The sequence below is a fragment of the Zosterops lateralis genome, assembly GCF_965231275.1.
Source record: "Zosterops lateralis genome assembly, chromosome: 13".
NCBI lineage: Eukaryota > Metazoa > Chordata > Aves > Passeriformes > Zosteropidae > Zosterops > Zosterops lateralis.
This window is the reverse complement of record NC_139773.1, coordinates 6,633,093-6,649,111: the sequence shown is the minus strand read 5'-3', so window position 1 is coordinate 6,649,111 and position 16,019 is coordinate 6,633,093. Positions and strand designations below refer to the sequence as shown.

The 16,019-nt window shown below is 38.6% G+C and overlaps 1 protein-coding gene across 3 annotated transcripts in view; it reads left to right on the top strand.

Annotated features, from left to right (window-relative positions):
• The first annotated feature begins 2,939 nt into the window (after positions 1–2,939).
• AQP9 (aquaporin 9) overlaps positions 2,940–16,019 on the top strand; it is a 28,823-nt gene continuing 15,743 nt past the window's right edge. Inside the window, exons 1-3 of one of the 3 annotated variants that reach the window (XM_083871243.1) lie at positions 2,940–3,060; positions 4,432–4,560; positions 15,361–15,487. In XM_083871243.1, the coding sequence (XP_083727369.1) occupies positions 4,459–4,560; positions 15,361–15,487 (229 nt within the window). In that variant the 5' untranslated portion in view covers positions 2,940–3,060; positions 4,432–4,458. Of the gene's footprint in view, positions 3,061–3,771; positions 4,561–4,651; positions 4,705–15,360; positions 15,488–16,019 lie in introns of those variants that run through there. The other 2 variants (XM_083871245.1, XM_083871244.1) reach the window with 2 other exon arrangements.

The window sequence follows — 16,019 nt, the reverse complement described above, 5'->3', positions numbered from 1 at the left end:
GCTTAATGGTGTGCCCAGCCAGTCAAGAACAAAGCAAAATCCTGGGTCATGCTTTAGAAAAAGTCCAGTTTAGTTCTCCCTGAAATCCGTGTCAACAACAGCAAACATATATATGTCAGGCCTTAAAGATGATGAGCAAAAAGCTTGAAGTATACTTATGTGGTAAGGGTTTGATCTCATATTCATGATACAGACAGAAACGTTTTAGCTGAACACTGAGATCACAAAGAAAGAACAAATTCTCAAGGGGTCCCCTTGTGTGCCCTGCCCCTCCTCCAAGGTGGGCTTAGCTAAACCTGAGCTGCACATTGCAAATATTTCTCACCTTGAGCACTTTTTCACCAGGGACTACAGCAGAGACAGAGAGGTGATCAGAAAATACAAGAATTAAATAAATAGAGGGTTTATGTACTAAAGCACTTAGAATGCCAAATTACAGTGTGTTCAGATCTTCCTCACCTGAATTTTTTCTTCGACTTCCCCAGCAGAAGGACTAATCTGTAAAACAGAGAATGCCTCTTATGTACCATGTAGCATTTTCTGTAAGAAAATTGAGATATAAATTAGGCAAAGGCATTTGACCAGGGACCTGAATTAGAGGTATGCATTTAGAGTTAGTCTAATTCAACTAAAATCAGCAGTCTTTAAAATGATTTGGCCCATATTATTACAATACAAAAAATATATGGTGTATTTACAACCTTGGTCTCTCCAGCTGTGTTGGTTTAGGTTTTATTACATCAGTAATAACAATTTATGTGATACTCTGAATAATGTGCTATTAAAAATTCAGTACACTATATATTGTTACCCATGGGACTTAAACTGTGGGAGCTATGTGCATTATTCTCTACTTTGCTATTTCTATAGGAGTGAAGATTACTATAAAAATGGTTAGGTTATATACATCATGTGAATTCCTGCTCTGCTTGAATCCAGGTGAAGAGAAGAAATAGTTCAGTCCAGACTGCCTTGGGGGTAAGGGTCCCAAGAGTCTTAGACTTGCAATCTAAGGTTACACTGATCCCACACTGAACCATGAAAACAATATCAATGTGCTTTTTGATGTCTCTAAAGGATGCCAGTAGATTTGTGAGGCATAACCTCCCTTAACAGAATCCATTTGATTCTTCTACAGAGCATCAGCTTTATCTGTGTGTCTACTGATTTTACTATTTACAGCAGTTCATCTAATTTTCCTGGAACAGAAGTCACACTGACAGTTTTGTAGTTCCTATGACCACCTTTGAAAGACTCTCTTGAAGCACCAGCAGATCACTGGTATATTTCCTATGTTCTGTTCTGCTGACATTGGGATCAGGATCAGCAAAAAACCAACGTAGCGGCACTAGCACTTGAGAAGCTGAGCATTTTAATCCTTTGGTGGAAATACTGCACAGCTCCAGCAATTAGGTACTAGCTAATTTATCAATTTCTCTTGAAGTGTTTCCTGATGATAATTTATTTTAGAACAGTTGCTCACACTCATCCCACCAAATCCAGCAAGGCAAATAATTCTTTCAGCTGCAGACACAGCCACGTTGAATGCTTCTTCTGTGCTTCCATCCTCCATAGCTTTACTTACAGTCTCACAGGACTCCTCTGGTTGTGGAATTTGAAAACATTTAGACTGTTACTTTCACATTTTTGGCAAAACCTTAAAATCTTTTTGGTGAGCTTTCTTGTGGTTCTACATTGAATATGTATGCTCCTTACTTACTTATATAACTTCCATTTTTGGAAGATGTCTTCATTTTCTTCCCTCAGATGACACAGTTTCAATATTTATGGGTGGCACTGCTAGTATCCTTATCATTCTGACTCTGGGAGCAGGGCTCAGGTGAGGGAGCAGTAGAAAACAGTAAGCACAGTGCATTTTCTTTCCCTTTTTCAACCAGATGTTCCATTGCATACAACTAAAAGGCAGTAAAACAGGATTAATCAAATAAATAGTAATTAAAATCAAAGCCTTCATGGTGTTTATCTTTACACTTTAACTTCTTCTTAAATGCTACATAGATATTTGTTAGATTTGGTAAATGTCTTATAATTTCCTTCTACATATAAGAAAAGGAGAAATGTAATTTAAATATTCTGAGCTGCCCCCTTTTCGCTTTGAAAAGTGTGGCAGTACCTTTAAATTGCCACATGTCAAAACCTGGAAGGATTTATCAAGGGAGCAGTCATCCCCCGTGTACTCTGTTCTCCAATACTTTCTTAGAATACCTGCTTGAATCTTGTTATGGAGCTGAGGAGAACGTCTAACTTAGCACCAAGTTCTTATTAATGGAGTTAAATAATATGATTTTTATAAAGTATTGAAGAAAATCTGATAAAAGCAAATGAGAAATACATGTATTTGTGCCAGTTCTCCACCCTGCAAAGACAGAAAAATTCATATAAAGAAGTTGATATGATTCTGACATGTTACTACCCCACTATTAGTTGAAAAAATAGCATTAATGTCTTCATACCTGCTATGAGACCAAACTAAGAGGTATCTACATACTACTTTGTGAGAAAGACTTGCATCTGCATAAGAGAGAGAATTGCTACGGACATACAACTAAAAATTGCTTTCATAAACGTGTTTGTTAATTTATCATTTTCCTGAAACAGAGGAAGTGGTTTATCTCATTCCTGCTGTAATGAATGTCCTCCCAAGCATTCTCCCTCAGTTCTAATGTATGCATCACTCTGAAAGACTCCTCTTACAGCCACAACAAACATATACTCTAGCATGCTGCGATAATTAAGGTCCTGAATAATATGTTTGTTTCTCAGTGGTGTGGGGTAAAGGTTTTCAAGCTCCATACACAGGCTGTTTTCAGGGGCTCCCCAGAGGCGGGCCCAGCTGCCTGTGCCACAGGCAGGACCTGCAGAGCAGGACCTGGGCTGTCCTGCGGCAGTGACACCGCCTCTGCACAGGTGCCCCGGCTCAGGCAGCACCGGCACAGATGCTGCCATCTGCTGCTCCATCAGCTCCGTGGTGCTCCACAGGCCGGCGTTTCCCGACCCACCGACGGGCACAGTGGCGTCTGGATGCAGAGGTAGAGAAAGGTGAGTAAAAGGACACAGAGAAGCAGATAAGGATTAAAATTGGGTGAGGAGGGAGGAGAACTGGGTGGTTAAGGGATGAAGCTGGTGGTGGTAAGGTGATGACTGCTGCAGGGAACACACATCAGGTCCTAGCTGGAGGCTAGGAAGAACACTGATGGGGTAACAGAAGTGGCACATTTCCCTAACCCTGTAAGGCTTTGCCCTATTTAGGGCAGATACAAACCTCAGCTGCACTGAACAGCTACAATATATGCCCAAATAATATACCAGAACTGAACTGAAGTTCTGGTGTCAAGTCCAATGGCAGAAAATACTTGTAAATCAACCAAACAGCATCAGGTCTGTATCACATCTGATAAAACTGTTCAAGATACTGAAGAAATAAAGGTGTAACATTTTTCTCTAGGAGGCGCAGTTTTTTGAGATATTTGGCAACTTCAAGTCTTAAGACAATGGAAAATAATATTATAATGCTCCATATTTTAGCACCTATACATTTTTAAGCTAAGCGTATAGGAAATATATAGTCACTCAGTGCTTCACTTCCCTGTTCTGCCTTTTAGGGAGCCACTGGACTGAAGCAGATTTCATTAAATGTTCCTAATTTATTCTGCCTCGTTGCTCTTTTGTAAATAGGGAAGTTCACTAAAGAGCAAGGCATTTAGTCCAAAAAGAGTACTGTGAGTGAAAATGCAAATTCACACACACCACCAAGGTAAGATTCCTCATTAGCCACTGAAATGTCTCAGAAGTTAAGGGTTTTGTGCACGGTACAGCACAGTATTCTCCCAAGCATTCATTCTCTTTACAACCTCCCCTTGAAAAATTCTTTGACAGCCAGTAGTAGCATGGTTTAAATCCCAATCTAGGTCAGAGAGAAATTTGCAACTATATTTTGGTTCTTTACTTTGTGGTTTATCTTTTTGCCTTTCTTTTTGACCAGGATGATAGAAACAACATTTTATTCATTCTTACCAGGATTTAAAAAATAAAAAATTAAAAAAAAATAAAAAAAAAAAAATAATAATAATAATAATAATAATAAAGATCCCACAGAACCAAAAAAAAGAAAAGTAACATAGGCAAGGTAATAATTAATCCATTCTGTAAGAAAAAATAAGAAATCTGATTGTGAATTTACTGGTATTATCTAACCAGTATAAATAGAAGTGCACTCAGAGAAGGCATAGGATGACAAACCCACAATGAATTGTTAGGGCATGTTGAGTTGGTTCTGTCAATGCCTGCAGTCAGATGATTTCACTGGCTGTACAAGATGAAATCTCATATTTCAATGTTTAAGTAAAAGTGTCAAAGTTCAGCTGAAGCAGGGACGAACACAGAACAAATTTTGTGTGTATTTGTAACTAGGGCACCAGAGCAATAGAGGAAGCCAAAATGAGCCGGAAAAGCAAAAGGAGTTTAAAGGAGAAATTTTCCTTGAAGAACAGCCTGGTTAAAGAAGCCCTCTCAGAGTTCCTGGGAACTTTTGTACTGATAGTAAGTGTCAGCTGCTTTCCTTTCTTCCTACTAATCTAATGTTGGACAGTGCTTGTAAGGGGACATGTACATTTTTCTTGTACTGTGCCAGCAGCGAGGTTACAGCCTGACCATGCACAGCTTGAATGAATTGCTCCTACGACGGTAAGTTTCTGATTCCTTTCTTCACGCCATGTAATTATCACTGCCTATAAAAACCAGATAGTTTTATGTATTTTACAACTGTCTGATTGGCATTAGACTTCAGCTAGGAGTGGAATTTCAGTGAAGGAGCACATTCTGAACAATCCAGATATGCACAATGAATGCTGTTAATACTCTCCTGTTTTTTAAAAGCTCAATAATTCATTTTATGCACAAATTCTGTTTACATTAACAAACATATTGTACTGCATGTTTAGAAAATTTTAGTTGTTTTCCTGTGCAATATAGAAATTTAACTTTTGATTTGTAGTGAATTTACTGGGAGTTGCATTGCCAAACTTTTGGAGATTTTGTAAGTTACCATTTGGTTTTGTTTTGTTTTTAACTGTACTACATAAATTATACATATATTCTTGGTCCTATAGTACTGCTACAACTTAGATAAATACCTAAACTTCCCATTCTATAACCCCAGATTTTCTTTTTTTTAACCTAATTTCTTGGTCAGTTTTTCTGTCCATTTTGCACTGGGACTGTGACTCACCAGGGGAGAGAGCAGGCTGTGTAGCAGAGCTGCAAGTCAAGCAGTTAGACTATTTATGCCAATCTCTTTCTTTCTTCCTTTCTCCTTTTAGTCTGGACAACAGTCTTGCTTATTGCTAAATATTTCATCATAGTGAAAAAGGCAAAAAAAAAAAAAAAAAAAAAAAGCAGGCACAGTACTGACATAGGTTTTATAACCATAACTATATCAGCTAAATTTCAAGTAAGTCATCTAAAAATTCCAGTAGCTCATAAAATACTGGAAATTATGGTTTTTACTACAGTTCAGCCAACTGAAGTGTGCCGGCACTAAAATAACATTATTCTCAAATTTAATACCATCCATAAGACATTATTACAGTAAGAAGCACATTTAGAAGCAAGGAGCACAGAGCACTTTACAAACATTAATGAATTAAGTGTCACAACACCCTGGTAAGGAGGGGAAATGTCATTATCTTCATTTTGTATATTAGCAAACCTGATTACAGCAGCCTGCACAGGAAGCCTGTGGCAGAACTCTGAATATAACCCACATCACCTGACTTCCAGTACTCTGTCCTCGCCACAAGATCCTCCTCCTCTTTCCATTAATAAAATTAAGCAAGAGAAGAAAACATATTAAAGTGCAGATTGGACTGCAAATGCTATTATTTAATGTCCTGCTGCACAAGGCTAGAAAGGAAATGCAAACCCAGATCCCATTTTCTAGTATATTCACCATAAGAGTGTAGTAGAAAATGAGGCTACGAAATTGTTGACAATCTGAGTTTCTCATTTCTCTTACCCTTTCTAGTTTCAGCCTTGGTTTAAAACAGGAAGAGTCTCACCTGGATTAAACTGCAGCTTTCTCAGCGCTTGGATACATCACCTTGTGTTTAGATTGCACAAGTTAGCACCAGTACCAAGTGTTTATTGTGAAGAAACTGCCTTTTCTGCTGTTATCTTAAGCTGCACAGGGGAAATTTAGGTTACACACCAGGAAAAAAATTCTTACTGAAAGACTGATTGGGCACTGCAATCACCTGCCCAAGGAGGTGCTGGAGTCACCATCCCTGGAGGTGTTTAAAAAAAGATTGGACATGGCACTAAGTGCCATGGTTTAGTTGTTGAGGTGTTGTTAGGTGATAGGTTGGACTTGATGATCTCAAAGGTCTTTTCCAATCTAGTTTGTTCTGTGATTTTGTGATTCTATTTATTGCTGTTGCTTTTAAGCTTTGTCAGCTAGCAAGTGCTTAAAGTACAGATAAATATTAAACCCTTAATTTAAACGTGAGCTAATGATAGGGGCACCCTGGTAAGTCAGAGGACAGAAATCCTTGAAAAACAGACGCAAAAGAAGTTATAGTCATAGGATAGCGTAAGAACTATGTGGTAAAGCTGTTACAAATCGAGAGTTCACAGTTTACAGCACAGCTGATTCATGTCTTTGCTAAAAGCCATTTCTGGTTGCTGTGATGGGGTTTAGAAACTGTGGAGAACACCTGTGCCAGGGAGCAAGGCTGAGCCAGCATTTCTATTACCCACAGGCTCTGTCTCAAAGCCAATGCTAACTGACCACACCTAAATCTGGCACCCACCACTGGGAGTTAGCCGGGTGAAATTCTCTTCCTCCAAATCACCTATTTCTAGTTTTTCTGGAGAATGACATCACAGGCCACATACTAATAGGAGCCTAAAAGACCATCTTTGGTAACTCCCAGCCTTGCAACATTATTTTCCAAACAGGAAATCTAGAAAGTGGAATCACTCATCAGGCAAAAACCCAGCCTTCACCTCAGTGTTGAAGGGTGTAGCCTGCAATGTCAGACAGATTTGATGCAAGCCTTGAGAAAGGGCCTGGGCACACAGTTTGGATAATATCTCCTGGTCAGCCCTACTCAACAAGCTGCAGTTTGCCTTGCAGCATGGACTCAGAGCACGTAGATGAAATTCTTTCCAGGTGAAGATAAAGTAGAAGGTGAGCTCCAGAATCACAGGAAATGTGCTGACCATTAATGCTCTGCCCAGTGGATCAGACTGGAGATGCTCCAAATAAGTAATCCCTCTTGAGAGATCCACAGTCCAGTTCTCGGGTGTTACATTATACAACTTGATAATACAGGCACAGCCCATGTGAGCCATGCTCTCTGCTTAGCAAAGCACCCAAATTCAGTAAGAAACACAAAACTGCAGGAGCCTGGAAGCATCCTGAGGTGGAAGAACACCTGCCCATGGTGGCTGAAAGCCAGCACACAACACACATTTCCCAGTCTCGGCCTTCTGCAGCTGGGACTGTCCCCAAGGTCTCCCTTGAGGAAGAACTTTCTAGGGATCTTTCTGTCCTCCATCATGTTTCCTGGTTCAGTACATTTCCTCTTGGGATTTCTGTGAGTTAATCTGGGAAACAACACCTGCATGCCAGCACGAAAGAATCAGGAAGCCATGCTGCATCAGATAGATGGTTTATGTGGCTTTTTAGTGGGTCTGGCTGGAACTCACCTATCCAACTACCTCTCTGCTTTTAATCATGCTTCTCTCCATATTTCCTCTTTGGAACTTGACTGCATTGCTCTCAACCAAAACGGGATTTACTCTTATGCCATTAAGTATATCTTAATTGAAACAGTTCCAAAAAGAGATGCCAAATAGGCCATGTGGCTTCCTTTAACAGCTACTGCTCACCTAACATAGTTTGTATTTCATTTTCACTCTCAAGAGCATCTTACTGAACAGAGTTTCCCAGAAAGGAGCTGCACAGGAGCCAGGATCTCCCGAGGCCAGAGCAGCATATACTTCCTTACTGAGACAAAACACAGGCTTCCATTTAGCATATAAATACAAGTGGGGAGTATATATGCTCCCAATATATACATATATATATTCCCATGTGCATATTCCTATAAGCCTGGTCTCCAACTGGAGGTGGGGAGCCTCTTGCCACTCCCATTGAAGCAAATGTTTGTGTGTGCTTAGAGGATACAGGGCACAAGCATGAACTGCATACATGACAGCCCTGAAACAGTCCAGCTAATGAGGAAACCTATTTATCATCAAAATGTTTTAGTCTTGTTTTCATATTCTGAGCTCCTCATTATGCAAGTTATCACTCCTGCTCTGTTACAGAGTTGCCTCTCATCAGAAAAATCTTTAAGATTGGCATTACATGGATTTGCTCAGTCCATAAGATTAAAATTTAAACAACTTCTTTATATCTACTTTTTGTGGTCCTACATTCCAGTGCATGTTAATTACAATACTGTAGGGTAACATACAGCCCTTCTAAACATGCAATAGAATTCTCCGTACATGATGTTATTACATGAAAGCAAACAGCTTTTGATCCTTTGGTCCCTTAAATAAGTATTTAGAATTTAACATGCAACTGCAACTTAGAAATTTTAAACAAAGATAAATTCCAAGTTCTAAATTTTTCTGAAAGGGAGACTTTTTTAATACAGGATGAAATTACAGCAAGTTTTGTCTAAGGCAAAAAATAAAACATCAGCATTTTCTAACAGCTGCCTTGTTTGCCATCAGCAATTAATTTCATGGAGTAAAGAATCTTGTATAATCAGCTTATAGTGAACTTAAGTTTGTCAAAAATAGATAAGAGGGTACTAAAATTTATTTATAATTGGTATTTTGATCTGTCACTCAGCTTTTAAAATATTACATAATGCTACAAATACCATGAGCCTTAGCTGTGTTTGCACTTTGAAAAGCAGCTCTTATGTCAGAGATCCCTACATTTGTGTCTCCACCAGCAACAATATAGTACAACCAATAAATAATAGATGCCACTCATAAATCTAATGTTATATAGTTGCATATACGTTGATGGCATTAAATTTTGCTAATGATTCGGGTGAAGATATACAAACTCTTCTTTTTGAAACGATATTAAATCAGCATTGCAAACAGAAGACAAAGTGGTAACAAAGACCCTTATTTGTACTGAGGTTAAGGAGGTGTTCCTGCATACTGGTGCTGTTTTTAAAAACTTAGTATCAGAATCAGGTTTTTTTCTAGACAGCCCTTCTGTTTAAAAAGTAATTCTTTACTTCAGCTGAATATTTAGCAGTGTGAAAAATTTGAAAGGAAGGTTAGCTAATTGTTCTTTTACCCCAAAATATTTATGGCAGCAAGTAATTCTGAAAAATCACAGGAATCTTTTATTTTCCATCCAAATTTAGGTTTTCTAGTATATGAAATTTCAAACTTCTAGGTGATTCAGATGTTGTATTACAATGAAAGCTTTAAAGAAAATTACCACTTCTGCAACATCAGGCCCAGTACGTAACTCACCACTCACTACTCACTGTTTAACCAAGAGGTTTCAGTAAGTTGAACTTAATTTCCCAAAACCTTTTTTCCCAAAACCTGTGGATGCCCTTTTCCCCAGAAATTTTACATCTGTAGGACTGAAGTGTAGGCACCTCCACCTGAGACTTACAGAAGATTTGCATCTTTCCAACATTCAACTGTGAGTGCAAAACTTGAATTTATGTTTTACAGACACAACTTTACAAGGTGTTTTTTCAAAAGTTTCACCAAATAAAAGAAAGGTAATAAAAGTAATAACTTTTTAAAGCTGTCATAAACAGTTGGAGAACAGAATAAAAGACAATAAATGTAGTTTGTGCTATAGAGTGAGTTTATATCTTTGCAAACTCCACGGTTCAATAAACCATTCTGGTTGACAGTGAATTCTAGGGAGCTCTCCAATCCATGGTCTGGTTTAAAGGCAAACATGAGTCAGTTCCTCTAACCCATTCCTTACAGGTTTCTTTACTATTAGAACCATTCAGCTTGCTTTTTTTCAACAGCAAGCAGCTTAGGCTTTAATTACTCCTAACCATGTACCTCTAACTGCGAGGGCACAGCAAAGATCCAGCCCCCCTGTTTCTGCAGCCAAAGGAAGGAGTAAAAGAAAAGGTACATGTACCCTTATACTCCAGGGAGAGGACAGAAAACCTTTCTCAGAGTCTGCAATGCCCACTCTTGCACACTTTCCCAATGACACAATTTCCTGAGAGTTGGTGCAGGGACTAAACATATTTTAGGAGTTTAGAAAGAGTTAAAGCTTTTCAGTTGGGGTAGGAAGCAAAGCATCATAGCTCAAGAAAAAATGAGTGAGGAGGGAGGGAAGCAGCACCTGAATAGGTTATTTTTCTCTTCAAGGATAAGATTTTGTTCCTCTGCATGGTCTTTTCTTTCTAGCCCTGATACAACAGGCAATGTTTCACTCCTGAAAGTTTGTGTCTGAATATCACATTTCATTTCCTTCCTTGAATTTCCGAAAGTTAGTTAGTAAAAAAATAAAAACAGTCTTCACTGAAGCAACTGACTCAAACCAGTTGCCCTCTATAATTCAGGAAAGAAAAGCATTTAGCATTTCAGGATGAAGCATGCAATATTAATCATAATAAAAATGAGAAAATGCAGACTTTTGCATTCTCTCTAGGTGATTTCAAACTTTTATTTGTCTCCTATTGCATATACAAAAGCAATAATAAAATTTAAAAGCATCAGTTTATATAACACAGCATAGCATGTTCCTCAATATTTTCACTTTTTTTTTTCACAAAGCAATTTGAACATGATATCTATATGTTTTAAAAGCTTCATATACACAAATCAGCCAAAGTTTTATTAAATTTACAATTATGTCTCCAAGTAGTAATGCTTTCTGTCACTAGAAAATGGTTTCAAAATGACAATTTTAAGGCTTATGTCTATACTATCTAATTAACAAAATGATAAGGGTTTGGAGATTTTTTCAGCCCTTCTTTATTAGACAGCAAGTCCAAAAAAAAAAATTAAACCTCATCTGAACCCAAGAGGATATTGGTTGTTTCCCAGAATATCAACAGAACAGACATAGTGACTTTTTATTGCTCTAAGCTTGATTAAATCATAATGTACAGAAATCCTCCTCAGCCCACCAAAACATTTCATTAATGATAAAATAAAAGCTGTGTTCTTTTAAAGTATTCAGAAATTACTTGACTGGTAAGCTGTATTTTTTTCTCACCTTTAAAAGCTTAAGTACTCTCTGATTTAACAAAATATACCAAATATTAAACACTAAATTGGATGAGGACTGGTGTTTCCTGGAAGAGTTTTCCTGTAACTTTAATTCTTGCAGAGCAAATGCCCTGAATTTTAGAAGATTTAACATGTCTCTGTTTTTGTTGCTTTTAGCATTACTGTCCCTGTTGAAAGAATGCTTAGGAAACCTGTCTGAACTAAGATCCTATGGATTACAGAGCAAAAATACATCTATGTGTGGAAAAAGTTTCTAACATTATAAAACATCTTGTTATGAAATTCAGTAGGTAAATTCTTAAGCAGACTTGCAGACTTTCTTTGTAAATCAAGGGGGTGGAAATGAAAGCGAGTTCTAAAATACACTCCCTTAGGAAGACACCACCAATTTAACACACCTCAAACTGAAAAGCTTATTTACTACTTTTATAAGTAGCTAATCCTATTTGGAAATATTAATGTTGGGTAGGGGAACTGCACAAGATTACAGTACATCATGAAGAACACTGTAAAGTTTTCATGGGCACAGATTCCTACCTGCAAGGAAGGGCAAATGCAGCCACTGTATTTCTAGCATTTCATGATTGAAAGTGAGCCGTTTATGATTAAATACTTTTTTTTTCCTTTTTTTTTTTTCACCTGCTGATTGACTGTATTCCTTATATCACATTGATTTCCTGTACTCGTGCACAGCATCATCAGCTCTGCAGCCACTGAGGCCACACTCTGCCTGCAGGGACACCTGTGGAATTCACTGCAGGTGTGTGTCTCATCACAGCTGGAGCTGGGGATGAACAGAGTCCAACATGGCCCAGCTCATTGCCTCCACACTGCTAAAAAGCTTGGCTGCTTCTTTAATGTGACAGTCAGAGGGTCTGGCTATAAATGCATACCACTTCTAGGACTGTGTGACAAGAAGGGGTTTTTTTTTATATAAGCATTCCTTAAGATGTCTAAAATTTTACTGGCCGTGTAGAAAAACAGATTCCCTAAAATTGTGGTTTCAGATCTTGCAGAAATCCTATTTACACCAAAAATGCTATTACAAGCATTTTGAAAAATCCTGAAAATAGTAAGATGGAGGCAAGATAATCTTTAGTCTCTCTGATGAGTGGGACACAGTCCTGCAAGCTCCCAGGTAGTAATAGGACCTTACACTCATTGAAGTCCAGTTGTTTTCCTTTCCTAACATAAACCTTGTAATTCAAGACAAAGAGAAGGATCTAATGGGCCATGAAGGAAGTTTTTTTGGCAGAGAAGGTTCAGACAGCTATTCCACACCCAAGCATGTTCTTTAGGACAGTAATCTAATGACTTTATGAAAAAAAAAGTCAGTGCTGAAAGTACTCCAGTAATTTTAAGCAGAACAGGCTATAGACAACCGCTAAGAGGAAAACTTAGCAATGTAAGATAGACAAGATAAGATAAAGGGATCTGGCTATATTCTACTGTAAATTAAACTCTCATTAACTCCATGTGCTTCAATCAATGAGTTTTGTGGGTGCAACTGATGGCTGAGCTTGGCCTAAAATCTTAGAATATTTAATTACAACTCAATGATCTATTTGGTCTTAACTCAGTCAAGCAAAGGCTTACAAGGTATTAAATTGCTGTTTGTGTAATTACATGATTAGGTGATAGTTTCCAGTTGCACTAGCCTAGCTACAGTAGGTATGAGGCAACTTTTTTCTCTCCTTCTTAAAAGGTCAGCAAATGGAGAAATTATTTCAGTGACACAGCTCAGATCTGCAGGCTCAGTTCCCAGTTTTGCCATCCCTGGATGGGCACACACTGACTGCAGTAGTGTTTACTCCTTGTACATGAGCAGTCTCCTGAGTGCAGCTGTGTTCCAGCTGGCTCACATGGCTTCTCTGTAGGAGACACTGGTTAGCACAGAAATGGAGCATCTGTAGTTGTCTATTTCCCTAAGATATGCAGAGCAGGATCTACAATGCAAGAGGACTACACAGCTGTTTCTGTATGACTCTTCTCAGTTCTGGTAATAAAGAAAGGGAGGCCACAGCCTCCATCCATTATTTCCTTCCCTTCTCTTGTGAATTTGTAGTTGATATACACAGATGCTGCTATCGCCTATTCTTTTCTATGACCATCTCCTCTACCTCTGCTCTCTTTTTGCATCATCCTTACAGGAAGAGGTAATGTTTCCAAAAGAACGGCCTTTTTTTTTTTTTTGAATCTGCAAAACTTTGCCTGTGCCACTTCAGAACACAAGTGCACACTATACTTGTAGATTGAGCTGGTTGCCTGAATTCAACCTGCATCCCAGTGTGTGCAGGGGCCCAAGAGCAGCCTGCTGAGCTTGCTCCTCATCTCAGCCATATCTTTCACAAAATCTTGCTTAGTGCTGTTTCTTTGAGAAATCTGGAAGGTGATGACTAGAGTATGCTAATTCCACCTCCTCTAGATTCTTACGAATTCCAGCATACCCATTCTTTCCATATTAAACATATAAACACATTATGAATCGTCTCATACGAAGTCTTAAAAAAAAAATGTAATTTCAGCTGTGAACAACTCCACTTTGTCTTACTTGGGTTTGCTATCTGCATGTGCATTTGTGCTTCCCACGTGCATTGCTAGGTGACAGCACGGCGAACGCGTGCGTTGTCTGTGGCACAGCAGCTGACTGCAGCTTGCACTGTGTCCTGGAGCTTTTAATTATACAGTCCAATAAACTGTGGCTATCTAACACCACCCCACCCTTACGTAACCAGAGCTGCAACACTCCGGCACCAGTCAGTGTTTTGTTTGCTTACATGATTATGACCTCAAGGCAAGAGCTGCACCTGGGTGTATGACAAGGTCTCGGGGCACTTAGAAAAGCCGTCTGCATTAAAAAGCTGGTTAAGAGTGTAATTTTATTGAGAGCTTTTTCTGTCACATTTTGTATTAGCTAAAACCCTTGGGGAAATAATGGAAACAAAAGTATGATTTTGCCTGTTTAAATTGCATCTATTCTAGCAGGACTTGCTTGTTAAACCTCAATCACCAAATCATTTTGGTACAGTCCATTTCTAAGGCAAGAGAGATTTTTGCATTACTCTGCAGTTTCTGAACTCAATTGCCTTGCAACTGAAAATAAGCAATTAAGGTTGCTCAAGATAAATCTAGTCAGAATCCAGAAATGGTATGATTCACATCACTTACAGCTGCAGAGAAGCAAAAGTTTCCAGACTATAGAAACTATTTGAGAGCTTCCATAGAGTATTGGCTTCTTGTTCAGCAGAGCACATAGGTATATATTTAAAAAGCGGATTTTCAAAGACACAGAAATGGATCAGCTAGTCTATCACAAACTAAAAGGTTTTTGTCCCCTTGAATATCTTTCCTATCATCTTTAATAGGATCTAAACATATGTTTGAAGGTAAACAGAGGCTTTAGAATTGAATAAACATCATCTTAAGCAAATATTTAAATGTGTTACTGAACTTTATTCTGAGAACCAACAAAAATCCAAAGCTAGTTTAAATCCATTTAGAATTCTTCAATGTGAATTATTTAGATATCTCCACTTCAGTTAATTGTTCAAGCTGCAGAGCCAGTGAAATATTTTGCTACAGCAGTATGTGATATAAAGTCAGCATAACAATAAGACACACTGCAAATGCCAGAAACTTGTCTCAATCCAGAGCTCCAGCACTAAACATTAAAAGCTTTTTGAACTATCTTTCATAATTTTACAGTAAATTTTTCATCACTTATAACATCAGTCTGGAACTGAAAACTTACCACATAGAATTAATTTCACTTTCAGATGCAAAGTTTTGTTGTAGAGGCTGTGTGATCTTGTTCCGGTTCCAAGTTCTGATCAGCATCGTGCCTGAGAACAGTTTTCTGTGTGGAGAGAGGTCCTCATTAGCAGACATTCTTCCTCGTGACAGAGACGAGGAAAATAAAAAGCAAATGTGCATTGCAGCAAAGGCAACAATGGCACACATGACAAATTGTAGCAATGTCTCAGCATTCAACAGCATTTGCAGCTATACCAGGACAGCAGAAGTCACAACCAATAACATTTGACAGACACAGTGGTGATTTTACCCTTCTCTTTGCAAATGCAGGTTCTTGGCTGTGGGTGTGTGGGCCAGGCTGTGCTCAGCCGGGGGGAGCATGGAGGGCCCATGACGGTGTCGGTGGGATTTGCCATGGCAGTCACCATAGCAGTCTACGTGTCAGGGGGCATTTCTGGTAAGTGACTTTTTTCTTACATAGCATTTATTGCTACAGTGTTAGGGCTCCCTTGTTAAAAAGCGCTTTCACTACATGGCATAAAGAATCATGAATTTAGCAACAGCAAGCACCATTACAGCAGTGTCTGCACTGGAGTTTTGCTAGTAAATGTTGTGTGTTCTTATTTCCTTTTATTCTTTGTGTTTGACAAAATGTCCCACCAAATTCTGATCTCAACTGCAGTGTGAAGAAACCTTGGCAGACCTCTGGCTTTTATGGAAAGTGTTCTGTGCAAACCAGAAATCTGCTTGGTGTCGCTTTGAAAATTCTGTTAATAGAGATGATCCTGGGCAGAACAGGCACTGTGTTTAAAGAAATAACCATGGAGAGCAATTCAACAGTCACCAGATAAAATGGTGGCCAGCTACAAGAAAGCAGAATGACCCACTAATGGGTATAATGAACCGGATTCACCTTACAGAGTGCAATTTATTTCTTCACATCCTATGACAGGGAATAGCAAGTCTGCTCCTGTCTGATGATTCACAGA